Below are 24,605 nucleotides of genomic sequence, written 5' to 3' on the forward strand. Positions count from 1 at the left end.
GGCACTTCATTTTCATCCATCGGCCTCTTATGTGAGTGTAGCTGAGGCTCTCTCGTGTTAGTGTAAGTCCATATCACATTTCCATGTCATTTGCATTGCGTATGTCATTTTCTCGGTTTGCGAGCCCGTGTGCACGCATTTCGAGGCATCTATTTTTTACAGCATAGTGCATACTAGGTTGTATCTTAGATCGCATTCTGTCATTTTCTCAGTTTGCGTGCCCGTGTGCACGCATTTCGAGACATCTCATTTTCATAGCATTGTGCATGCTAGGCTGTATCTTAGTTGCATTCATGCATATCATGCATATTGCATCGTGTTCGGGATAGGAGTTAGCCCGGGCACGGGAAACGAGGTATGTTCCGTACTCCAAGTGACGGAACGTATCTCAATTCCCCAGTCACCGACACTCCGGATCATCCATGATGGAGTTAGGTTTTGTTGTGTTTTCATGTGCATTCATCCCATATTGAGTTGCACATTTCGACTCCTCTGCCATCATGCATCGATATGCGTGATTGGTGGCACGAGGATCGAGGCATGCATACATCTGTGAAAATACATTGCTATGCCCCTTTCTTGCTCTCTGTTGCAGCAAAATGAAGAATCAGCAACTTTTTGGAGTTTGGCACGCTTTCCAAGAATAACTGCTAAACAGAGGCTAATTGGGGCATCCCAGTGGATTTCCGCGCAAGACAACCCGGATATGCATCATTCATCAGAAGCGAGGCAGTCCCTGACTCGCACGCCAGTTTTATTTATTTTCTTAGTTGATTTGTTAATTAATTAGGAATTTGTATATTATTTGGACTATATTATTTGGACTGTAACATTCTTTTATTCGGAACTGTATTATTTATTCGGACCCTCTGCGCGAGGGCACAACTGTAATAAGTGTGCGTGAGTGTGTTGTATGTCTTCCAACCCCACGTCTTTCTCCCTTTTATTTACCTGCTTATGATGGTTAGATTAGGGCATATTTCAATTAACATACAGTATGATAGCATGTTTGCATTCATTCATCTATATTGCATGCACCGGGCTCGGCGCATCATACTAACTGCATTGTACTTTCAATTCCAAATTGAATACATGATAGTTGTAGCATTTCATATGCCATGTTTAGAATAGCCGAGCCTGCTATAGTTTGCATTTTTGCATGTGTTGCATTAGGCATTTCTGTATACTTAGGGTCATGCATGATTTCTAATGTAGTCTTTTTTTGGGCTTGGAGTACCCGGTGAGCTTTATGCTTTAGCATCCTTGCATGCGTGTGAGTGAATACCATGATAGCATGCTTACCATGAGGCTATTTGCTTATGTGATATAACTGCCTGAATGCCTGTGGGTGAAGGTTGGGTTGTTTAAATTGGAACAAATCATTGACTGTGAGTTTTAAGCCCACTAGATAGTGGCGAAACCATCTTTTCTAAGCCTACTCGAGGGTGGCAAAATCTGTATTTTAAGCCTACTTGCGAGTAGCAAACCATCTTTCAAAAACAAACATGAAATGTTTTGTTCCAATTCGGGCGACCCAGTCTATACTTATATGCTGTGTGCATCACATAGTAACCTAGGCTAATAACCGGAATAAGGACACACAAAGTTTTCAAAAATAGATATCATGGTTAGTAGAGGCCGATCTTTGATCGGGCGAGCGGGGGTGCTCACGAAGTGACCTTCCCCAATCGTATCCAAGTTCCCGAGCCGAGGCAACTTTGGTGATGACGGACACGTGGCCTTTGGCACCGAGTCAGGGTTTCCTAAATTTCCCATTAAAAAACATTTAGGTGGCGACTCTGTATCTGGCAAAGCAGTCCATATTTGGCACTTCTTTCAAAAAATCTGTTTTTTCTCAAAACGATTTGCCGGATTTGGACTCTTTGGTTCAGACTTAGAACCGTGACAAATTTGAGAGTCCTGAGCTGTAGTGACCCCAAAATGAACAGAACGGGAGCTCGTTCTTCCCGGGGCGTTCGGGGACGTCTACAGTATGGAATAAAAGCCATCAACTCAAATAGATTGGTATCTAAGGCCTAAACTACCAAATATATGAGCACTGACAACAATACAATTATGAAATTCAAAGCATAAAATAAATAAATAACTAAAACAGCCCCAAAACTAACAAAAACAGTACTGGAAATTAGTATGAAAAACTAAAAAAAGTGAGCAAAAATGAGAGATAATTAAAGCTAATAAGTAAGCCAAAGAAAGGGTGGCTAACCCCTCCACTTTTTGGACCTTAAAATCACATGTTTTAGCCTCTAAAAACTTTGAAAATCAGTAACTAAAAGTTGAGAAACAAGTGAGAAACACAAGAATAAAAGCTATGTAATGAGGTTTAAGAAAATGTGGTTAACCCCTTCATCTTGAGTAACTTTTACATCACAAGTTTCAATCCACAAAATAGTCCAAAACAGAGTATAAATACCAAGAAAAGAGAAGTGAAGAGTAGGCAAAAGATGGCAAGAGTTATACCTTTGAAGAGAAGACACTCTTTTTTTCACAAACTACAAAGTGCTCACTCTTAAGGGCTGAAATTTTAGCTTAATAATCTTAACAATGAGCCTCAAAATATTGGTTTTGGAAGTGTATGTATAGTGTATGTATATTTTAAGATAGAGAGGGAGAGTGCTTAGCAAGGTTTTGAGTCTTGGTAAATTTTTCTAACCTAAAACCAAGAGGGATAGTCCTCTATTTATAGAAAAATAGGTTTCTCAGTTGAAAATATTTGTATGGAGCCAGCTGGTGCAAGGCATACATATAGGGGGGATAGCTGGCAACATATATCTGCCTGTCGGGAAACACGGCCAGTCGGCCATGTAGGGGGACGACCGACCATTAAAAATTGGCCAACCGGCCACCTGTTGGCTAGCAAGCCTCTAAGTGGTCAGGTTAGAAAAAAAAAAAAAAAAAAGGTTTTGGTCCACAGGGAGTGCAAGGTTTTAGACTCTGAAACTCAAAATCGAAGCTTCTTGTTGAGGAAATTGAATGTTGTACAGCGTACTAATTCATCCAGTGTTCAACCTGAGGTCCTCAATCTTTCACTCTTGAAACCTTTATTCATAATTTGTTTACCTTTATGATCCCCATCATGCAATCACCTTACCCTCTTGTGCCACATCAAGCATATTTACCCTTAGATGTCCTTACTTCTACAATTATATGTGAATGAGAGAGTAAAAGAGATCAATCACCTTACCCTCTTGTGCCACATCAAGCATATTTACCCTTAGATGTCCTTACTTCTACAATTATATGTGAATGAGAGAGTAAAAGAGATCGATTGAAAAAGAGATATATTGTTTAAGGGATACATGGAGGACTAAAGAGATAAAAAATTAAAAAAAATTAAAAAAAAATGTGGAAAGGGGTTGAGGTGGCAACTGGAGTTGTAAAAGGGCAATGGAAAGAGATCATTTAAAAGGTAATAAAGAAAGTGAGAGATTGGGGGATAGTAACCAGAGTTGCAAAAAAGTAGTGAAGGATGGTGAAAACTAGGCGTTGGCGAGTAGGCGAAGTTGGGATGGGTGAAATGGGTAACGTTAATGTTTGAGAAGGTGATGATTAGTTATGTGATATTACATTAGGCGTCCAAAGAATTATACAAAAAAATTGAAATTAGTGGTACAAGGCAAAAAAGCACGGGTAAAACCATTTTGTAAAACAATTTTTTAAATTTCTCACCCTTAATGAAATTTCACAAAGGGTAAATTGCAAATACACATTTGAGATTTGTTTAAAATATAGATTATTTATTATGATTTAAAAAATTATAAATACCTCATTATTAAATTTTTTTATTTAACAGAATTAACTAAAAAAATGAAATTCATAATTGCTCTTATATATAATAATAAAATTACCTAAATTATTAATTGAAACATATTTTTAATATCATTAAAAATAATTAATTGACTTGATGGTTTATTAATAAAAGGACGATCTGTTATGAAATTAAAAATTTCAGGGGGTGGAATGTAAATTTCAAAACTACGTAGAGCGATTCATATTTTAATTAAATCTCAAGGGATGTATTTGTAATTTACCCTTTCACAAAAAATTATTACCTATTAGTCCTCGTTTGATAAGTGAGTTGGGTTTAGGTTGAGACTAAAAAAAAATAAAAAGACAAAATACACTAAACAAGTTAATAACACAAAATGTTACATTCAAATTGTAATAATTTTACTTTTTTTCTCATAAAAAAATAAAAAATCAAAAAATTATTCTCAAATAGAACTAATTTAGTGAAGTTAAATTGACAAAAAAAACCAAAAAAAAATATTCCCAGACAAATTCTTAGTAAATTTTTGGGTGAATTACAAACACACCTCTTGAAATTTATTTAAATTATAAATTTTTCTTGTGCTTTAGAAATTACATTATGCCCCCAAAGGTTTCTAATTTCATAACAAATAGGTTTAACAGCTTTTAATAATGTTAAAATTTTATTTCAATTAATAATTTAAATAATTTTATTATTATATAGGTGAATAGTTAGAAATTTAACTTTTTAATTAATTCTGTTAAATAAAAAATTATAACAGAAAGTTATTTGTAAGTGATTCGTATTTTAAATAAATATCAAGTAGTATATTTATAATTTACCTAAATTTTTACTGCAAATTCCATTTTGTGGTCATTTCCCAAAATAAAAAACTCAATACTTATAAATTAAGCCAAAAAAGGGGTATTCGAGTTCAAAAATATTTGAAATTTTCCGTTCTAAAAAAATAATAATAAAAATTTGAAATTTAAAAACCTTAGTTGACAAGGCAAATTCCCAATCTCAGGCCCTACATCAGTGAAAAAACAAAAAAAAAAAATGAATAACTCCAGTTTCATTACAGGTGGAGAGAGAACATTTCGCTTTGAAATTTATATTTTGTTTCCTTCATCATATAGACTTCCTATTTACCTCTCATCTCTCTCTCTCTCTCTCTCTATCTCTCTCTCTCTCTCTCCTAATTTCAAAAGTTCCACTTTTGAGAATCTCCGGCCTTCCGCCGGAACCCCCCACACACATATATTTCGCCACTGGATCTCTCTCATAATCTTCCCTAGGGTTTCCCATTCTCTCTCTTTCTACAATCTCGATCCCCACTCCTTCGATCCGATTTCGACATCATTGATTTATATATATTTGAATTTGTGTTTGTTTGTTCGTTTGAGTGATTGATTCAGCGAATCCATGGATGCGATCGAGGAATTGGCTCAGCTTTCCGATTCTATGAGGCAAGCTGCTGCGTTACTTGCCGACGAAGATGTTGACGAAAACTCACCGTCCAGGCGGAAGTCTACGTTCCTCAACGTCGTTGCTCTCGGCAATACTGTGAGTTTTTTGGTTTATTGGTTTTGGTGATTAGATCTATGGATCTAGTTGTTTTTTAGTCTTGATTTTGGTTCTATTTGCTGCATCTGAGCTAGCTATAGTTGGAATTGCTTATACATTTTTGGTATGGTTTGTGCAATTGTGATTATGCTGAATATGTGAAGTAGTGTCTCAAATATTGTTGATTTGATTAATTGAGTAGTATTATTTGTGTAATGTAATGTATGATATTTGCTAATGTTGCTATTGACTTGGTTATTCTATAATGTGAGCTGTGTTCCACACGTACCACATCTAAAATTTTTACTACTTCCTTCGTAGTCTATTCGAAATATCTGGTGCTTTATTAGCTCTGACTCCTGTTTTTCTGGACGGATCCAATATTTGAAATGTGGAGGGCAAAAACACATTTAACTCTTAAATAAAATTTATTGTAAAAATTTAAATTTTGATTTCTACCAACACAAATCAGACATTTTTTGTCAACACAGTTGAGCACAAAAATATGATCAAACATTTTTCTTCCCAGTGTTAACTTGACAAAAATAATAACTATTACTATATGTCTCCCTTTACTAAAGTTAACTATCTAAAAATTTTGTTGTCGGCACTTTTTATAAATAAAATCATCTGTGATAGGCTCGAATCAAAACGTCAAGTAATGTATTATCAATAAATGTGATCAAGTAACTTATTACAAAATCATCTTCCATTTTATTAAGTAGTTTAGTTTTGAAAATTTTCATTTTTGAAAACGTATGTGTCTATGAATGAAATGATAATTCGTTTCAATAAGTAGTATTAAATTTTATGAACGAATTTTTTAGAATGTCATGTTAAATGTAGACAATATTTCTACTTTTAGATAATGAACAAACATTAATGAATGCAAAATAAGTGGATAAGCAAATTTAAATGTGATGCATAGGAAGAAAACATAATTGACTTCGGAATAGAAAACATGAATTGTAACAAATCAGAACAAATAGAAAAATATAAGCAACTCTACACAATACAAACATATTATAAATAATATTAATAACAAACAACATGGATCAATATTTGATAAAACTCACCTTGAAAACTATTTTTTAAAATTTTGTTATGTAAATAATTTGGTGGTATGAACTTTTATAATTTTGGGGTTGCAAGGTACTCTAATTTGAAATTATCTATTTTCACCAAAAGAAAAAGGAAAAACATGGTAAGAACCATGAGTAAGGACTTATCTCCAGATCAGAGAGTAAAAACTAAATCCCAATACAGTAAAGACACACCTTCAAATAATCTTGTGAAGCATTCTCCAAAACCCAGTGAATTTTACGTGTTACCGGTAGTCTTTGGTGCTCTCCGAAACAAATTAAATGATAAATCAAAACTAGGACATCAAGATTCTTATGGATTGATATGATATGTAGATTATATATATATAGAGATTTAAAGAGAGAAGAATCAATGAGGGGAACTCGAGAGTCAGTAATTTCGGAAGTGTGCCAAACAGCTTGCTTTGGTTTGTTTTACTATTTTAGAATGACTTGGATGGTGGAGATGTAGGATATACTGTTGCGTACTTCTTTATTATGTTAATCAATTATAAGATCTCCATTGTTGGAGTGGTAATTCTTGTATGTTTATATTTAGTGTAAATATTTTTAAAATAAAAAGATAAAAAGAGATGAATTTTCTAAAATTAGGTGAAAGTCATATTATGTAAATATAAATATAATATTTATACCAATAAATCTGAAACAGTACCTTGAAATGCGCTGATACCAGTACATACAATACCAATGACAATAACGGTATGCTGTCCAGTACAATATTAACACCATTGGTTTGACTGCAGTATTTGGCTTCCTTGTGCACACAGTTGCACACACTGGCCCTTGCACGTATATATTTATGATCTTAGATTCAACCTGTTCAATAATTTTTCCAAAACATAGATAATTGATGCAGTACATTGAGAAGCCACCATGGCCTAATGTAATATTGCTTTTGATCATATTACTTTCGTCATAAATTAGTTTATTTTTTTAATTTTGTTTCCCCCCAATGTGGTTATCCCTTGCGATGAGTTGGAATAACATCTGTAAAGTTTCTAATGTGACATCCAAGGCATGTGATGCTCTTTATTTGTAACGAAAATATGGGCAGTATGCACCAAGAGCATGCAATTACAATCAGGCTAGCTTGAGGTGTCTTATTTTGTCCATTTTTTATTTAGATTTTCAAAACATAATGAGGAAGTTGTGCATTCGTGGGATTTTGTTTAGGAGTGTAGGGGCATTTGTTAATAAGATTTTAGACGCTTAGGGTATGCGAAATTTCATACAATGCACAACTCTACTCAACTCCTCTTGGCAATACCTCAATCAAACTACTCATCTTAGACCCAATGACAGTCTACTGTCTACGCTACCATTGTAGATGAATAAAGTTAGTAGATTGTGATGTTTGAATTATTTTGATCCAGAATTGAGAATATAACTCTGCTGCTGAAATACCTTTCATCTTTTGTTTTTAAATTACTAGCCTTGATGTTCTTGAATCATATTTTGATCTAAAAGGACATCAATTGAGGTAGGGTGTATTTCAAATAAGGATTTTTAGGGTAGAGTATTGGTGTGCTCAGCATTGGAGGAGTTGCATGCGAAGAAAAAGTTTGGGAAAGTTCCTTCTTCTTCTCCTACCTTTGCTTCTTCAATATTTTTTCAATTTTTCACATGAACTGATGCCTTACTGTTTCAAAATTTTGTTCTTAATGCATGGAAAATTACTGAAATAATACTTCTAATGTTATGAATGGAGTATATTGTTAATATTTTTGTTACAACTTTGAACTTTTTTTTTTGGTAGTAATATTTCTTATTTACTTTATGATAGCTTCAATTTTTCTGTTAATTTGATTGTAGAAAAATTTGGAGTGAGAATTTCTTGTGACAGCAAATGGTTTTTGATTTCCAAAACATCATTTCTCTGAAAAAAATCTTTTTTAATATTTTATTATTTACATTTTAAAATATCTTTTGCTATTAACAATGTTTATGTGATTTTACTGCCACTTCCAGCGCTGGTACTGCTGCCATCCACATCACATTGCTACTGGTGCATTACCATTTATTTCCATTTCACTACTGTCACCTCTATTACTGATGCACCTTCGGTAATACCACCATCAACGTTAGCACTGTCATCGTTAATACTACCATCACTGTATTGCTGCCACCACAACTAGTCACTAGTGCTATCCCAACATTTGTTGCTGTTACTGTTAGCACAAACTAATGGATTGTTTTGTCAAGCGGCCTGATCTGAGAGGTTTACTGTTTACTTGTATGGTTAATCCAAAATTTTTACACTTCTAGTTGTTGGATGAAAACTTCATGAATCATGTTCCAGTCTCGCAATAGAAAATATGAAATTTCGTTTGGATTATAACCATATGAAGAAAGGTTAATTGGTTTCATTTTCATAAAGATTGATGTACCTTGTCTATGTAGATCATTAACTTATACTAGAGGGGAGCTCGAATAATGGCATTGCAAGTTTGTAACATATGCGTCCCTTTTTATTTTTATTTTTATTTTTAACATGTTTGTTACGGTTATTGTACTCTTTGTGGCAAGTATTTACTAACTGGACAAATTGGTCAGGGTGCGGGTAAATCAGCTGTTTTGAACAGTCTAATTGGACATCCTGCTCTTGTAAGTTCTTTTTCTTTGTGGCATTTTTTTCCCCCTAATGTAAGGCTAAGCATTTTTTCTTTGAAGTTTTCATTTATCATTAAGTTGGTAAATAATTTTTGTATAAATATTTTATTTTTGTGTTCTTTTGCCACACCTTTTTGTGACAGCCAACTGGTGAAGGTGGTGCTACTCGTGCTCCTATATGCATCGATTTAGCAAGGGATAGTTCCTTAAGCAGCAAATCAATTATTTTGCAGATTGACAGCAAAAACCAACAGGTTTCTGCAAGTGAGGCCTCTTGCCAAACTGTAATCCATTTGATTTCAGTCAACGATGCAGTTTTTTATTCATTTATTTATATATGCGTGTGTCCGTACATCTATAGAGATTAGGTTCTAACAATAAACTCTGTGAAGTGGTCTTTTGATGACTCTGATTGTCATTTTTCTACTATTTTTGGCTCAAAACAGGTGCTCTTCGGCATTCTTTACAGGATAGGCTAAGCAAAAGTTCAGGGAAGAGTCGCGATGAAATATTTTTGAAACTCCGCACTAGTACAGGTCAGTCATGATCCAAGTGTTTGATTTCTTTTGCAAGATAAAAGTTGTGTTAGACACATGCATGCTTCTGCATTCATCCTTCGCTATCTGCCCTTGCTAGTTAATCTGAAATTAATTAAAAATTGATACGGCATTTATGCTTTCCACTAGAAAAGAAAAAACTTAAACAAATAGGGAAATAATAATACCCACTATAATATGACAGAAGTTCTTCAGGTTTCTTCTGGCAGGTTAGAATCTTGTGGTGTCCTCTGGTGAAGTTTTAAGTCTATAACAGGAGTTGTGTAGCGTTAATAATCTATGATTAGAAGCTGGAAACCCTTGTTGGTTTGCCAAAGAGAATATTGCAAGTGAGATAATTTAAAGATGAAGAGTTTGCTATAAAAGGACCATATATTGCTCATCAGACTGAAAGCATGAGAATTGCTGATAACATGTTTGAAGAATTGGATTTTCTGTTTTGTGTAGCAGGATTACACCCAACTTTATTTATTCATTTATTATGTGTCTTTTTTCTTCTTCTTCTTCTTCTTCTTCTTCTTCTTTTTTTTTTTTTTTTTTTTTGCAGCTCCACCATTGAAATTAATTGATTTACCGGGAGTCGATAAAGGAAGTTTTGATGACTCATTGGTGAGTGGCTGCTCATTAGATTCTTGAGTTGCAAATGATTCTTTGATAAAAAGGATGCTCTGTATTTTATTGGAAGATATTTCTTCCAATTGAGTTTCTGAAATCCTCTTCTTGGAAGGGAGATCTAATTTCCTATATTTCATACAGAGTGAGTATGTAGAACACAACGATGCGATATTGCTAGTTGTAATACCTGCTGCCCTGGCACCAGAAGTTTCCTCATATAAAGGCCTCAGACTTGCGAAGGAATATGATGGAGAAAGTGGGTTTGCTGTTGACCTTGCATCTTGTTTTTGGTTTATTTTGTTTTGTTTTTTTTACTTTCTTTGGACTTTCTGTTATTATGTCTTATCCCTTAACACCCTTTTCCTTAAGTAGAAGAATTAAATCAACAGTTGTCTGTTCATTGTAGGTACCAGAACTATTGGTGTTATTAGTAAAATAGATCAAGCGGCTACAGAGCCAAAAACCCTTGCAGCCGTTCAGGCTCTTCTACTGGGTCAGGGACCACGCAGTACCTCTGACATTCCCTGGGTTGGTTTGATTGGTCAAACAGTTGCAATTGCTTCAACACAATCAGGCAATGTTGGGTCTGAAAGCTCGTTAGAAACAGCTTGGCGTGCTGAGAGTGAAAGTCTAAAATCTATACTAACAGGAGCCCCTCAAAGCAAGCTTGGCAGATTAGCTTTGGTGGAGACCCTTGCTCACCAAATTCGTAACCGTATGAAAGTCAGGCTTCCTAATCTTCTCTCAGGGTACTTCTTCCAGATACTGATTGACCTTTGGTTTCCTATTATGGCCATTAATTTCAGTGATGGTCATTGTGTTCGTTTTTCTTGTGTGGTTTTCCTGGCTTCTAAAATGGTTTTGTGTATTTATGTTTCTGATGATTGCCCTCTTTTGGTGCTGCCATCTATCTATTGAATATGTGTTCGGGTGGTTAGGACATTATTCTATGATAAGTAAAAGTAATTTGCTTTCCATAGATGCAAAATTAGGAGTGAAAAGATGAAGGGAAATAAAAAAGAAAAAGAGAAAGAAAATAAAGAGCAACTCAGTGCAGGAGGCTCTTGCTAACCTTAACCCCATTTCTGGAGAGGTTTTTTGCATGACTGGAAGCCGTGCCAATAGGGATGTTAACAGCAATCCTGCATTTGTGTGCTCTTTCTTTTTTTCCTCCCTATTTGCTTTTCATTTAACTGTTAGCACGAAAAATCCTTATTCAGAGGCCTTTCAGAATCTAGTGGCGCAATCAGAACTGTAGTGCATTACTGCATATATGCTCATCTTACATAGCAGCTATATAGGTTCATGATTAAGAATGCAGTTGTGAAATACTAAAATATTATTTGCTAATTAGTTATTTTCCCCGAGGCAAAGTAGTTTGTTCTGAAAAGTACTGATTACTGAACAGGTCAAGAATTTTACACTTCCGGATCTATTGCTGCTCCTTTTTATTTCTTTTCTTTTCTCTCTAATAAGAATAAAATCTTCAACTTATCAGGGAAAAAAAACAAGAGGGGAAGTGGATATACTTAAAAAAAAAACAAAAACTAAAGAAGTATATCTGAAGTAACTCTAGACTAAACTGGTCTATTGCCTCTATGTTTATTACTGGTAGATGTTTCCCTTTTTACAGAAAGTTACCCTTGAACTGCTGGATCTTGAAAGAAAATTGATTCTCTCACTCCTTACTGAAATGAGTTCCAAAATCTCTAGAGTACATTTTTTTTCATGCATGAATTGATGGACCACAACTGGGGCATCACCCTGAAAAAAGGGCTCGGTGTCTGTTAATGGCGTCCATGAAAGGGCTGTTCCATTATTGACGTCCAGTTCCAGGCCTAAGTAAAAGCAATTAGCTATTTATGATTTCAACCAAAACCATTGTTCCTCCTTGTAGGTTCTTGTTGACCGAGGGTCTTATTATTTGTGTCAACGATCAGTGGTAGCAGTGGAGAGGCCTTTCATGCTGCAAAACTTCTTATGATATTGAGTTAGCTTGCCGGAAACATGCTCATAAAGAGCTGATTTGTTCTTGTGCCTTCATGGCCTGCTTTTGTTCTCTTTAGTGTATTTGAAGAATATCATGTCCTGGTTTTCTATTTCATGTTGTGGATGGAGTTTGTATATGAGCTCTTGAGTGGCCGTACATGGCTGAGAATCTTATCAAGCTTTTTTTTTGTATACTTGAGTTTTAAGTACCTTTATTGAGCTCTTATTTCTTAAATTGTTTTACAATTGCAGGCTTCAGGGAAAGTCTCAAGTAGTGCAAGATGAGTTAGTAAGGCTTGGTGAACAAATGGTTAATAGTTCTGAAGGTACAAAAGCTTTGGCATTGGAGCTTTGCCGTGAATTTGAGGATAAATTTCTCCTACACATTACAACTGGTGAGGTGAGAAAATATTGTGGAAAAACCCTCATTCGTGCATATATGTACTTAATCAATGTGGTTCATATTGACAGAAAAGGACTGTACGACAGCTGACGTTTGATAGGACTTTGGTTTAGTGTTCCATTTTATTTACTATATGATTAATACCGGGTATTGTAACTAATTTTCTTTTATAAATATATATCAGAGTTAAACACCAATGAATTTTTAGCACTAGAAAAATGTTTTAAGAGTTTGGAGAATTAAATAATGTTGTGAATGTTAGGGTTATGTTGCAAGTGCCTTTGGTGTGGCGTATATTTCCATGATACCTTGGAGAGAGAAGAAGATTTTAAAAAAAACATGTTAAATGAATGAATGTGCTTGATAATCTTATAAGATTGAGAATTGTTTAGTTTATTCCTCTTACATGGATTATGCATTTATGCTTGTAAGTCATTTTATAACTTGCTTACATGAGGAATATTTTGGGCAAATTCATGGTCAGAGTCCCTTTTCTTTTCTTTTTCTTTATTAGAATTAAAGAGAGTTGTAAAAATAATTTGGAGGAGTCCTCATAGTTGAAGAAAGTATAGGGCTCCTATTTTAGCTAGTGAAGCAGCACTGTTTTTAGGGCCTGAATAACATTGTGACCAAGGCATGATACATGTCCGAGATTTGCATAACTTCTTTTCTGGTTCTGAAATTTATTCAAGAAAGATTCAACCATACACTGTCATCTATATTCTTTTCTGTCAGAGACAAAATGATAATTTTCTGTCCCCTTTTTTAACTGCTGTTATAAACTTTAAATACTTATTGCAGGGTAGTGGTTGGAAAGTTGTTGCTAGTTTTGAGGGCAACTTCCCTAACAGGATTAAACAGCTGCCTTTAGACAGACATTTTGACTTGAACAATGTCAAAAGGGTATTTGTTCTTGTCTGTTTGAATTTTCAGTTACAATATGTAGCTTTCTTGCTATTTGATTCTATGATGACCGTTTTGAGTTGGTTCCAGATTGTGCTTGAAGCAGATGGTTATCAACCCTATCTTATTTCCCCTGAGAAAGGATTGAGGTCTTTAATAAAAGGTGTTTTAGAGCTGGCAAAAGAACCTGCACGTCTTTGTGTTGATGAGGTAAAACAACATAATATGTTTTATGTTTTTCTATGCCTCCATGATCACAGTCCAGATGTGTGCATAAGGGTTGACTGTTTTATGCTTGTATTTTTTTCCACTTTTAAATCATGGGTTGGTTTTCAACCCTTTCAGCATGTAATTTTTTGTATTTGTGGCTGCTAACATCTATTTCTTCCCTGGAAGTCTGTGTTCCCCTCAGCTCCTTTTTGGTTCCATATTAACCAAAGCCATATGATTCTGTGGCTTCTCACAAACTAAGAAGTGTGTTGCATCATGAACCGAATACTGCATATCACTTGGTTCATTACTTTTTTTATGTCTTTTTTGAAAATATCTGTAGTCCACCTAATATTATTCTATCTGATTAAACGGCTCGTTAGTTTTTTCTTTTGCCTCCTCTTTTAACCATTTCACAAGAAGGCACTTTTGATGGCAGGGGTTTTTGGTATGGACCCCCTATCACTTTATTGATATATGGGAGGCGGTTCCTCAGTCAAATGGGTTTCAGAAAAATCAAAGAGGTGCATAAGTGTAATCAAAAGAAAAAGCATAAGTGGTTTTGAAGTTTACCCAATCGGGCCTTATTTCTAATAGGCTGCAGAATATCTGCTTATTAAGAAATTCGTTTTCCATTTAGATCTGAAAATATCCTGGCCACGAATAACTACTGTTTTCTTCCCAGTTGGCTTTTTTTTTTCCCCTTCTTTTTCCAAATTGCTCTAATTGGTATTTTATTTCTCAAATAATTAATGCATCTTTTCTTCTTTTTTTTCAAATTGTTTTAATTAACGTTTTACTACTTATGAAATTTTCATCCTTCAATATTTTATTTTTCAAATATTTAATCGACACATTCAAAGCTATCTGATGGAGAGAATACACTGAATCCACATTGACACTGACTTACTTAAGATTTCAAGGCACATATTTTTTATGTATATTCACTGCATATATACATGGAATTCTGTTTGTTCTTTGCTGTTTTCTTTACGTCATTTTGTGTGCCAATTTTATATGTAACTGTAAAATTAGGTGCACCGCGTACTCGTGGATATAGTTACGGCAGCTGCAAATGGTACACCAGGTCTTGGAAGATATCCTTCTTTTAAGAGAGAGGTAATTATGCCTTGCTGCAGTTGATTCTTGTAGTTTGTGTGGCTGGATGTATTAATGCTTTCTTCTGGTAATAATCCGTAGTTGGTAATATAAGTAGGTTGTGGCAATTGCAAGTGCGGCATTGGACGGTTTTAAGAATGAAGCAAAGAATATGGTGATCGCTCTTGTTGATATGGAGCGTGCATTTGTTCCTCCACAACACTTCATCCGTTTGGTACAGAGGCGGTATGCTCAATTCTTGGACAATGACCTTGTCAAGGCTTTTGTTAATATATTTGAGATTTGAAATGTACTCTTATTAAATGTTAAATATTTAAATATTTTGTTGTGGCAATAATATTTGATTTAGTGCAGTTGTGTTTTCTTTGTTCAATTTACTTCTATAGAATATGCTTTTAAACAAATAGTTTGTCATTACTTGATGGTTTGCCCTAATTATTTCATGAAATAACTTTAATGGAGGCTTTGTAGCACTAACTTTATGTTCTTTGTGACATTTATGTTTTGTTGCTGTGTAATAAAAGCCTTGAAGAATTTCAAAAAACTTATATTTTGAGGAATAGGCGGACAATTTGTGTGTTTATTGATTGTCATTGTAATATGTAAAGGTCTCATTGCTGTGAGAATGTTTCAAGTATATCATCTGAGAAGATGAGTTATTTGTATTGTTACAAAGGATGTGACACTTGAATCCCATATTTTCCATGATTTGCTATGGGGGCTCGAGACTAGTCTTAAAGAGCTATTGCACTGTTTGGGACTGACATATGTCAGAGAGTTAGAGTCAGATGTCAGATATTTCCAGAAATATCCTAGCTGTGCCACAAGTTTATATTTCAGTGTTTTTATTCTAGACATTCACTGGACAAATTGCTTGCATCTTGGTACACTTCTACCTTATAATTTTTTTCTTTCTTCTTCTCTGTGAAGAGTTTATCACACTTGCAAATGGTTCTTTCCAACATCTCTCAAAAGCTAAGGTTTTGTTTGTGGCCTTCTTGTATGATATTGTTGCTTTTGTAGAAGGGGCCCAATTCTTATTTCCTATTACTGCATGGCTACTTAGGTTCCCCAACAATCAATCCTTTGTTGAAAGAGACTACTATTACCTTTATTTGTTTATAGAATGAATGTAATCCTTTTATTACTTTATCATTAAATACACTCATTTTATCTTATTCATGCCATTCTTATGTTGAATTTTGTGCGTGTGTTTTTGAATATTTGTCATTTATAGTGTCCACTATATGTTGTGCGTAGCCCTTGTCCATCCCTCACAATCATTTTGGTACCACAGTGGGCTGTGGATGCTACTCTTTTTTTGGGTTTGTGTACTAGTCCTGATATGTCTACATCATTTGTATTTTTTTTATTATAAATATTTGGGGTTGATATTATGAAATGGTTGGCTTTGCAATAGTTTTCAAGAACTTCCTGATAGTGCAAGATTGTATTGACCAGTAGTTTATTATAATGTTGTTGCTGGTTCAGTATAATGGTTACACGGAGGGGAAAGAATGTGATCCTCTTGGATAGCTAGATGACTACGAAGCACCGACACTTCAAAACAAGTGTTGTATCTGTGTTGGACACATGGATACTTTAGGGATATGCGGACACTTCGGAGACAAGTATGGGACACACCACACGGCATGTCCCTTTATTTAATTAATTTATTTTCAGTGGACACTTCAAGGACACACTAGGGTCATGCCAAGTTGTCTTTTTCCCCATTTTATTTAATGCTTTTGATGAATGTTGAATGTTTATATTTTTTTCACATATTGAAATACTTAATAAATCATTCATAAAAAAAGATATAAACTGTAAGTGTTAATTTAAAAGTGTTTTTAAAAAAAAAATAGAATTAAAGATAGTTTTTGTTGATATTGATTGTTTGTAGATGTAATATTAATCTAGATAGTAAATAAAAATATATTTTATTGCAGTGTTCCTGCCATGTCCGTGTCTCCATTTTTTTTTTAAATCACCGTGTCCCGTGTCCGCATTCGTGTCCGTATCCGTGTTCGTGTCCATGCTTCTTTGGACACGACAAATAATAGTAGGGAAAAAGAACTTGATTTGCAGGTGCTACCACTCAAGTCTAAGAAGCACAGATATAGAATCGGGCACGGATATAGATTCGGACACGGATACGGACACAAATACGGACACGGGACACAACAATTTCAAAAAAAATGTGGACACAGACACGGCGGGGACACGACCATAAAATATGTTTTCATATATTTTTATTTGCTATCTAGATTAATATTCCATCCACAAACAGTCAATATTAACAAAAACTAACTTTGATTCTATAAATAAATAAATTTAAAAAACACTTTTAAATTAACACTTACAGTTTATATATTTTTTATTTTATGGATAATGTATTAAGTATTTAAATTTAAGAAAAAAATAATAAACATTTAACATTCATCAAAAGCACTAAATAAAATGGGAAAAAAGACAACTTAGCATGTCACTAGTGTGTCCCCAGAGTGTCTCTCGCAAGTCCTCAGAAAATAAATTAATTAAATAAGGGGACACGCCATGTGGTGTATCCCCGAAGTGTCCGCGTGTCCCCCAAGTGTCCGTGTGTCCAACATGGACACGACATTTGTTTTGAAGTGTAGGTGCTTCATAGCTAGAAGATTTATTCTGTTGAACACACTCCTTAAAATGGTAAAAACCAAGACAATCAACGAAATTGTGGTTTTGAGCCTACTTTTCCCTAAAGGGCCACTTTAATTTCATTGGGACAACTGGTAATTTGTTGCAAGTAGAATGCTCAATTCCCTCCATTCATAACACTTCTATCCATGTTTTTTGTGGTGTAGTTACACATTGTTATCTTTCTTGAAAGGTTTTTTTGTTTGATAGTCATTTTGTCTGGCATATCTTTAAGAACAGATGCTTGATATGGTTTCTTGGAATGTCTCCATTGATGTTTAATTCTTTCCAGGATGGATAGGCAGCGGCGAGAGGATGAGCTAAAAAACCGATCTTCTAAAAAGGCACCTGATGCGGAGCAATCCATGTTAAATAGGGTAGGTGTTCTCTTTTGTGATTTTGTAGTAGTTTGGTGCTAAGTTCATCTTATTTTATGTGAATTGTTCATAATTACTGCATTTAGGTCCATCCCCCTTCTCCCCTCTTCCTTTTGATTAATGTCCTTGGATAGTATTTGTTTTTATAGTTATATTGTCTTCCATTTTAGGCCACTAGTCCTCAAACTGGGGGCCAGCAAACTGGGGGAAGCTTAAAATCAATGAAGGATAAACCCAGTCAGCAAGATAAGGATGCACAAGAGGGATCAGGCTTGAAGACTGCTGGGCCTGATGGGGAGATAACAGCAGGTTACTACTATAACATTTTACTCATATTTTTTGTTGGTCTAGTTTATGTTGCTTTTTGCCCCCCTTTTTTTATGGCTTATATGATATTTACTTCATCACTGTATAAGTTTCAGGATAGAAATGTTTACTGTTTATTCTTTCCTGTTTGGTTATGTTGCGTGAATTAACATTGGAATGTTCTAAATCATGCAACCAAGAGCTCACTTTCTGTGTGATTGGATGACTAAGAGCTTTTGAGCTATTGTATTTAATATTCGTAGTTTCTCTATGGGTTTTGAATTTGCATTTTTGCAGATGGATGATTGTGGCATGAGACTTTTCATGAAGGAAAAAAAAAAAATTTGGATGGAGTTTTATTTTTTTGTTTGAGTGATATGAATCTTTAAAACGTGATATCAAGCATATGCAACAAATTAAGTTCTAGTGCATTAGATTATCTATTGACATACAGAGTTAGACAGGCACAGTTTCTCTGTTTCACATGCATAGAAGCATTGCTCATTTATGCAACAGATAGCCTATTTAGACTATGACTTGAAGTTGCTCAATAAAGTAATTTTGGGATTTTAGATTTAATTTTTTGACACTGTAGAATAATTTCTTCAACAATTCTTGATAAATAGAAGTAAATTTTATGGAAAAAGGTTGTGGAGGTGGCACTATCCATTGTATAAAAAGCGAAAGTAACACTTAAGTAATACCCCCGCATACATCAAATCATGCATCAACAAGATCCAATAGAAATCTGAAGTGTGAATGTTTTTTTGTAGCCTCCTTAAGATTGATAGTTCCTCTACACCCACAAACACCACACTAAACATGAAAAATTTAGGCGAGACAATGTGTACTAAGCACTGTATCCAAAAGAAGAGACGAGAGGGGAGAAACCCTACAGTTCACTAGTGGCCTTGAATCCGAAAGGATAATTGAGGGGTGAAAGAAATGGGGGAAATCCTTGAGTCCATTAGGGAGCTTGAATAATCCACAAGTAGAAGAATATAGAAGGGGGAAAAGGGGAAGGATACCTGGAGGCTAGAGCTGTGGCTCTAACAAATTCCACTGTTTCTCCCATCTCGGCTTCCTCTCAATTGACATAATATAAAATTACAAAAATAACCCTCATACAAAAATGTTAAAAATAGAACTGATCATGAATCTTTTCTTTTCCTATGTGAAACTGAGCTGTTGACATCCCTACAATCTGTATTTGTACTTATAACGTAGTTTTGCTGTGTGATTGCAGGTTTCTTATTGAAAAAAAGTGCAAAAAAGAATGGGTGGAGTAGAAAATGGTTTGTTTTAAATGAGAAAACTGGAAAGGTTAGTACTTGGTAATAAAGAATTTTATAAATTTATAGTGAGATCAATGATATTTGAATCTCTTCAACATACTTGTATGGATATGAGATAGTGGCAGGTTGGGTGTCTGCATATTTTTACTTTTCTTTTCTTTTTTCTTTTATCTTTTAATACTAAAAGTTCATACTCTTGGCAGTTCCTTAGCTTATATATACACGATCAGAGACACACTTGATATCCACGTAGAAAACTCTCTATAATATGCTTGATATTTATTCTAAAAGCCTACACATTTTGTTTATTTTATATTTATCGGTATTGTCATGATAGCAGTTAGCAACTGATCAATTTGGTGGCTACATATGTTGTTTATCATCTCATTAGTTTTCTGATATCCACTTCATCTTTCAGCTGGGATACACCAAAAAGCAGGAAGAAAGACATTTTCATGGCGTTATCACCTTGGAGGTATTAAGTTAACTGTTAGTACGCTCAGATTAGACTAGAATTTAGTTGCATACTGTCTTACTAGACAATAGATTCAAGGATGTTTCCATTGTCTCTTTTTAGTTTCATAGTTCTTGCCAAGCTTTTTAAGAAGTTTTTTGAAGAAATTATAAGCTTGCATCAGGCTTTGGGCATCCGTTAATAAATTTTGTTGAACTAGACAGCTTTTGTTTCTTTGATTTATGTTTTGTCAGAAACATGTTGCTGTTTGAAAAGTGGAAGCATTTGGTATGTGTTTTTATTTTTATGATGGATATAGATAGCTTCATTAGAAAAGCCACCATGGGCTCAATGCGCCCTTGGGGGCCAGGTCATGTACTCATCCTAGGTTTGGAGGCATTTACTATATTTTGAACTAATTTTTCTTGGTTTAAATTTAGATGATTTATTGTTCATTTTGGTTGGGTTGGATGTCTGAATAGTAGCAGGAAATGTTGAAGTTGATCACGAATCAGCTGAAGAGGCGCAGTTCTGCGCTTCTGAGGAAGAATCGGAGAAGAATTGCTAGTCTGATGCAAGAGAAACATGAATCTGAGAAGAGAAGGAACTGATCTGATCTGTTATCCTCACTCTCGACCTCAATCTCTCTATCAATCGTCTGTCTGTGTTCTCTCGATCTCGTCATCTCTCTCGATCGATCGATCTTGTCTGCTCTCTCGATCTCATCTCTCAAGATCGATCTCCTCCTCCTCCTCTTCTCTCTGTCTTCGTCATCTCTCTCTTTCCTCTTCTCCTGTCTTCTCTCTCTCTCTCTCTCTCTTCTTTTATTTTATTTTTTTAAGAAAATAAATAATTTTTAACAAAAATATTTTAGAATAAATAGATAAAAAAAGTAATAAAAATATTTTAGAATAAATGAAAAAAAATCTAATAAAAGTATATAATTAGAATATTTTGACATATGATTTATTATTTTATTTATTTATTTATTTATTTATAACATATATATTTCCATTATCATTAGAGAAAAAAATTTAATCTTACAATATATTTTTATATATTATTTAAAATATATACAAATGCTCCCAACCAACGATTCTTGAAATGTCTACGATTCCACACTCCCGCTTTGTGCAACTAAGGTCTGAATATAAAACTTTCAATTATAATCGTATTATTTTTTTGTGAGAGGATAAAATATGTCTGACTTGAAATAAATGATCCTTGTGCCCTCTTACGCAGAGGGGATTGAGCTTCTTGTTCTTGTCCAGGTCTTTTTTAAAAAAAAATAAATGAATAAGCCTCTTGATAGAATTATTTACTTTCCATAAAAAAGAAAGAAAGAAAGAAAGAACTAGCCTCAGGAATAATTTCTTCAGTAACCAGTTAATACATGTCACGGTTAGCAAGTCTTTCATTGTCATGGAAACTATCACCAATGAACTGTCATCATATTTCCCATCCCTGTTCAACATTTGTTCATCTTCCATTCCAATGATTTTTACCACCTAATGTTGAATAGCTTTTCATTTCTAGGGCCTACATACTCCTGATAGAATTTTATTTTTGTGGTCCAAAGTTAATAGACTGTGTGACTGGGGACATCAAGTTCTAAGCCAATTGATTTGATTGATTTGATTGTGGCATACATGATAAATTGACCGACTTATATCCACATATATCTTGGTTTTGTGTATTTTTTTATTATTATTATTTTGTTAGCAGTGTAATCAATTCTTTTTTGTTAAAAATGGTTGAGTAGAATTATTCATTATCCACTATGGAACCAAGTTGGTTTCTTGAACAATTGTCAGTCTCCACTATATATTTTGTTTGTTAAAGGGTCAGCTGTTAAACAAGTTTCTCGACGAGTCTGTTATCAGACCAAAAATGGCTCTACATACCCTAGTAGTGATATAATGAATCCCAAGTAAAGTTATCAATGCGTGTACTCCTGTTATTTATGTCACATCTTGAGGGATGGAGTTATTCAACTTTACTTTGATATATGAAATTAATGGTTGTAATAAGATAGTTTGAAAGTGACCGCATTCATTAGTTGATCTTGGATGCATTATTCAGGAATGTAATATTGAAGAAGTGTCTGATGAAGAAGAGGCCCCTTCAAAAAGTTCCAAGGACAAAAAGGCGAATGGACCAACACCCAGTCTTGTATTCAAGATTACAAGCAAGGTTCCATATAAGACTGTTCTTAAAGGTAGAATATTCATCTTTATGTTGAAGAACTGTCTTATTCGTGGATCATCCCTTATTTCCTTTTGCCTGTTGAGATGCATGCCAATGCACATTAAAATTTCTATGATCTTGCAGCTCACAGCGCTGTTGTGTTGAAGGCTGAGAGTCCGGCGGATAAGGTTGAGTGGTTAAATAAGTTAGGAAATGTGGTCCCTGCTTCTAAAGGAGTTCAACTGAAGGGTGAATCTGGTGTTTCAATGCGGCAGAGTCTTTCTGATGGGTCACTTGTGAGTTATTATTCAATGCTTGTTTTGTACTTGTGCATACTCTCAGCGCAACTACTCTCTGTAATTGTTTTCAGTTCTCTAAAAGTTCCTTCAGAGTTGTTTTCCCCATGGATTAGTGTATTTCTAATAAATACTTTGAATTTTAAGTTAGTGAGAAATGAAATTTATTTGTTTTCTTTCTAGACATCCCTCTCAAATCTTGAGGTCTGAGTTTAGGGTTCTTAAGTTGGTGCAAAAACTCGAAATTCTATAGTTTGTGATCGTTTTCCAGTTGTAGGGGCTCTTTTCTGGTATTGTTAAATACTTCTTTACTAAACTGTTAGCCTACTTGCACAATTTAGGATACAATGGCAAGACGACCTGCTGATCCAGAGGAAGAACTTAGGTGGATGGCCCAAGAAGTACGTGGATATGTTGAAGCTGTTCTGAACAGCCTTGCGGCCAATGTCCCGAAAGTCAGTTTTATTTTCTCAATGCCACTTTTATCCCTACATCTTTTAAGCTTTGTATTATATTTTTCTTACCTGTTCTAGTTGTGCAGGCAGTGGTTCTTTGCCAAGTGGAGAAAGCCAAGGAAGACATGCTTAATAAGTTGTACAGTTCAGTCAGGTTAGTTCCATTTATTTATTTGCTATTTTTTTTTACATTTTTACCGGAGTGGATGGTACATCTTTGACCATTATATATGTTATTTTTTCTATAAGATTTTGCCTTCCTGATGTTTGTTGTATTTGAAAATTTAATGAGAAGCTAGGTTACTGGCTTGGAACCTATTTATATACATATTTCGTTGTAAAAATAAAAAAAAGAAAGATATTAATTTATAAATTGCTTGTTTTGTTTTAGGCCTTTTCTTTTCTTGTGTTGGGTGGAAAATATGTGAGAAATGCAATTCTTGATGATATTTCTTATATTCTATGATTAAATGCGAGAAGGTTGTTAATATACAAAGAAAAAACTGCATCTTACATAAATGAACACCAACTCCTCTTTTATGTTTAATGTAGAACATGTACTACTAACTGAAACATGCGTATGGATGTGGAGATGCGCTAGTGAGATGTGCCTGTTGCTGATCCTCACAATTTGATTTAATTTTTCATGTTCTATTTTTTCTCTCTTTCTTTGAAACCTTATGCCTTCACATTTTTGCACATTTATTGCGTAGTTCTCAAAGTACAGCAAGGACTGAGGAGTTGCTCATGGAGGACCAAAATGTAAAGCACAGGAGGGAACGTTATCAGAAACAATCCTCTCTTCTTTCGAAGCTCACTAGACAACTGAGTATTCATGACAATCGAGCAGCTGCAGCATCTGGCATGTTGGATGCCGATAATGGCCCAGGTGACAAAAAACTAGATATAGCATTTTTACTTTCATCGTGCTTATCTTAATTTTTAGATCTCATTACTTATTTTCCTTGGTATGCAATGCTCCACTTTGGACTGATTACATACTTGTAGAGGTGTTTGGATCATGAATTTTTTTGAGGCTTTTCTATTGCTAGATTTTGGTTCATTCATTAGAACCTGTCTTTCACTGATGTGCTTTCAATTGTTATATATATATATATATATTGATTTCTGCAGAAAGCAGTCCAAGAACAAGTGGACCCGGTGAGGATTGGAGAAATGCATTTGACGCTGCAGCCAATGGTCCAACTGACTCATACAGTGACTCATCTAGGTACGGGTCCAACGGTCACAGTCGTCGGAAGAGCGACCCCTCCCAAAACGGCGATCTAAGCTCAGGCTCCAAGTCAAGCAACCGACGCTCCACCCCTAACCGGTTGCCTCCAGCACCACCCGGCTCTTACAAGTATTAGACAAATTTCAGGACAGATCAAATTCATGCATTCTTGTCAGGTGAGTGTTTGCGCTCTTGCTCACCCCAAAATTTGAGCTCTTGTTGAGCTCAAATTATGTTATAGTAGCTTTTGTATAATTGGAAATATGTGTCTGTAGATAGATTGCAGTTATTATCATTATTATTATTTTTTAAATTTCTAATGTTCTCACAGCTGCTGGATTTTGAGGTGTACCAAATTCATTGAGATTTCTCCTTTTTTCTCTTTTGAGGGGTTGCCATCTGTTTTCCTATCTATGATGGGTGCTACATATGTAATTCTATCAAACTTCATTGGGGAAAAAAAAAATCCCTTGTTTCA

The 24,605-nt window shown here is 34.7% G+C and overlaps 1 protein-coding gene across 2 annotated transcripts; it reads left to right on the plus strand.

The window, feature by feature from the left end:
• The first annotated feature begins 4,791 nt into the window (after window positions 1-4,791).
• On the plus strand, window positions 4,792-24,605 carry LOC114290611 (dynamin-2A). Of its 2 annotated transcripts, XM_028234544.2 has the most exons (23): window positions 4,792-5,338; window positions 8,995-9,045; window positions 9,195-9,315; window positions 9,498-9,587; window positions 10,156-10,217; window positions 10,365-10,479; window positions 10,630-10,972; window positions 12,465-12,612; window positions 13,417-13,518; window positions 13,609-13,728; window positions 14,764-14,847; window positions 14,945-15,072; window positions 17,816-17,900; window positions 18,071-18,209; window positions 19,453-19,529; window positions 19,920-19,976; window positions 22,038-22,173; window positions 22,287-22,438; window positions 22,780-22,893; window positions 22,980-23,047; window positions 23,607-23,782; window positions 24,028-24,303; window positions 24,459-24,605. In XM_028234544.2, exons 1-22 carry the CDS (start codon window positions 5,198-5,200, stop codon window positions 24,261-24,263), a joined length of 2,745 nt encoding a protein of 914 aa, XP_028090345.2. In that variant the 5' UTR covers window positions 4,792-5,197; the 3' UTR covers window positions 24,264-24,303; window positions 24,459-24,605. The 2 variants fall into 2 exon arrangements, with proteins under 2 accessions (XP_028090345.2, XP_028090344.2); XM_028234543.2 differs by having other exon boundaries at window positions 24,028-24,605.

The sequence above is a fragment of the Camellia sinensis genome, chromosome 2 (genome assembly GCF_055761805.1).
Source record: "Camellia sinensis isolate YWXY chromosome 2, ASM5576180v1, whole genome shotgun sequence".
Taxonomy (NCBI): domain Eukaryota; kingdom Viridiplantae; phylum Streptophyta; class Magnoliopsida; order Ericales; family Theaceae; genus Camellia; species Camellia sinensis.

Excerpts from the sequence above, each read along its gene's own strand:
- LOC114290611 (XM_028234543.2), top strand. The coding sequence starts at position 5,198 with ATGGATGCGATCGAGGAATTGGCTCAGCTTTCCGATTCTATGAGGCAA. Across the intron at positions 9,316-9,497 it reads AAACCAACAGGTTTCTGCAA|GTGCTCTTCGGCATTCTTTA; the intron begins GTGAGGCCTCTT and ends GGCTCAAAACAG. Across the intron at positions 10,973-12,464 it reads CTTCCTAATCTTCTCTCAGG|GCTTCAGGGAAAGTCTCAAG; the intron begins GTACTTCTTCCA and ends TTACAATTGCAG.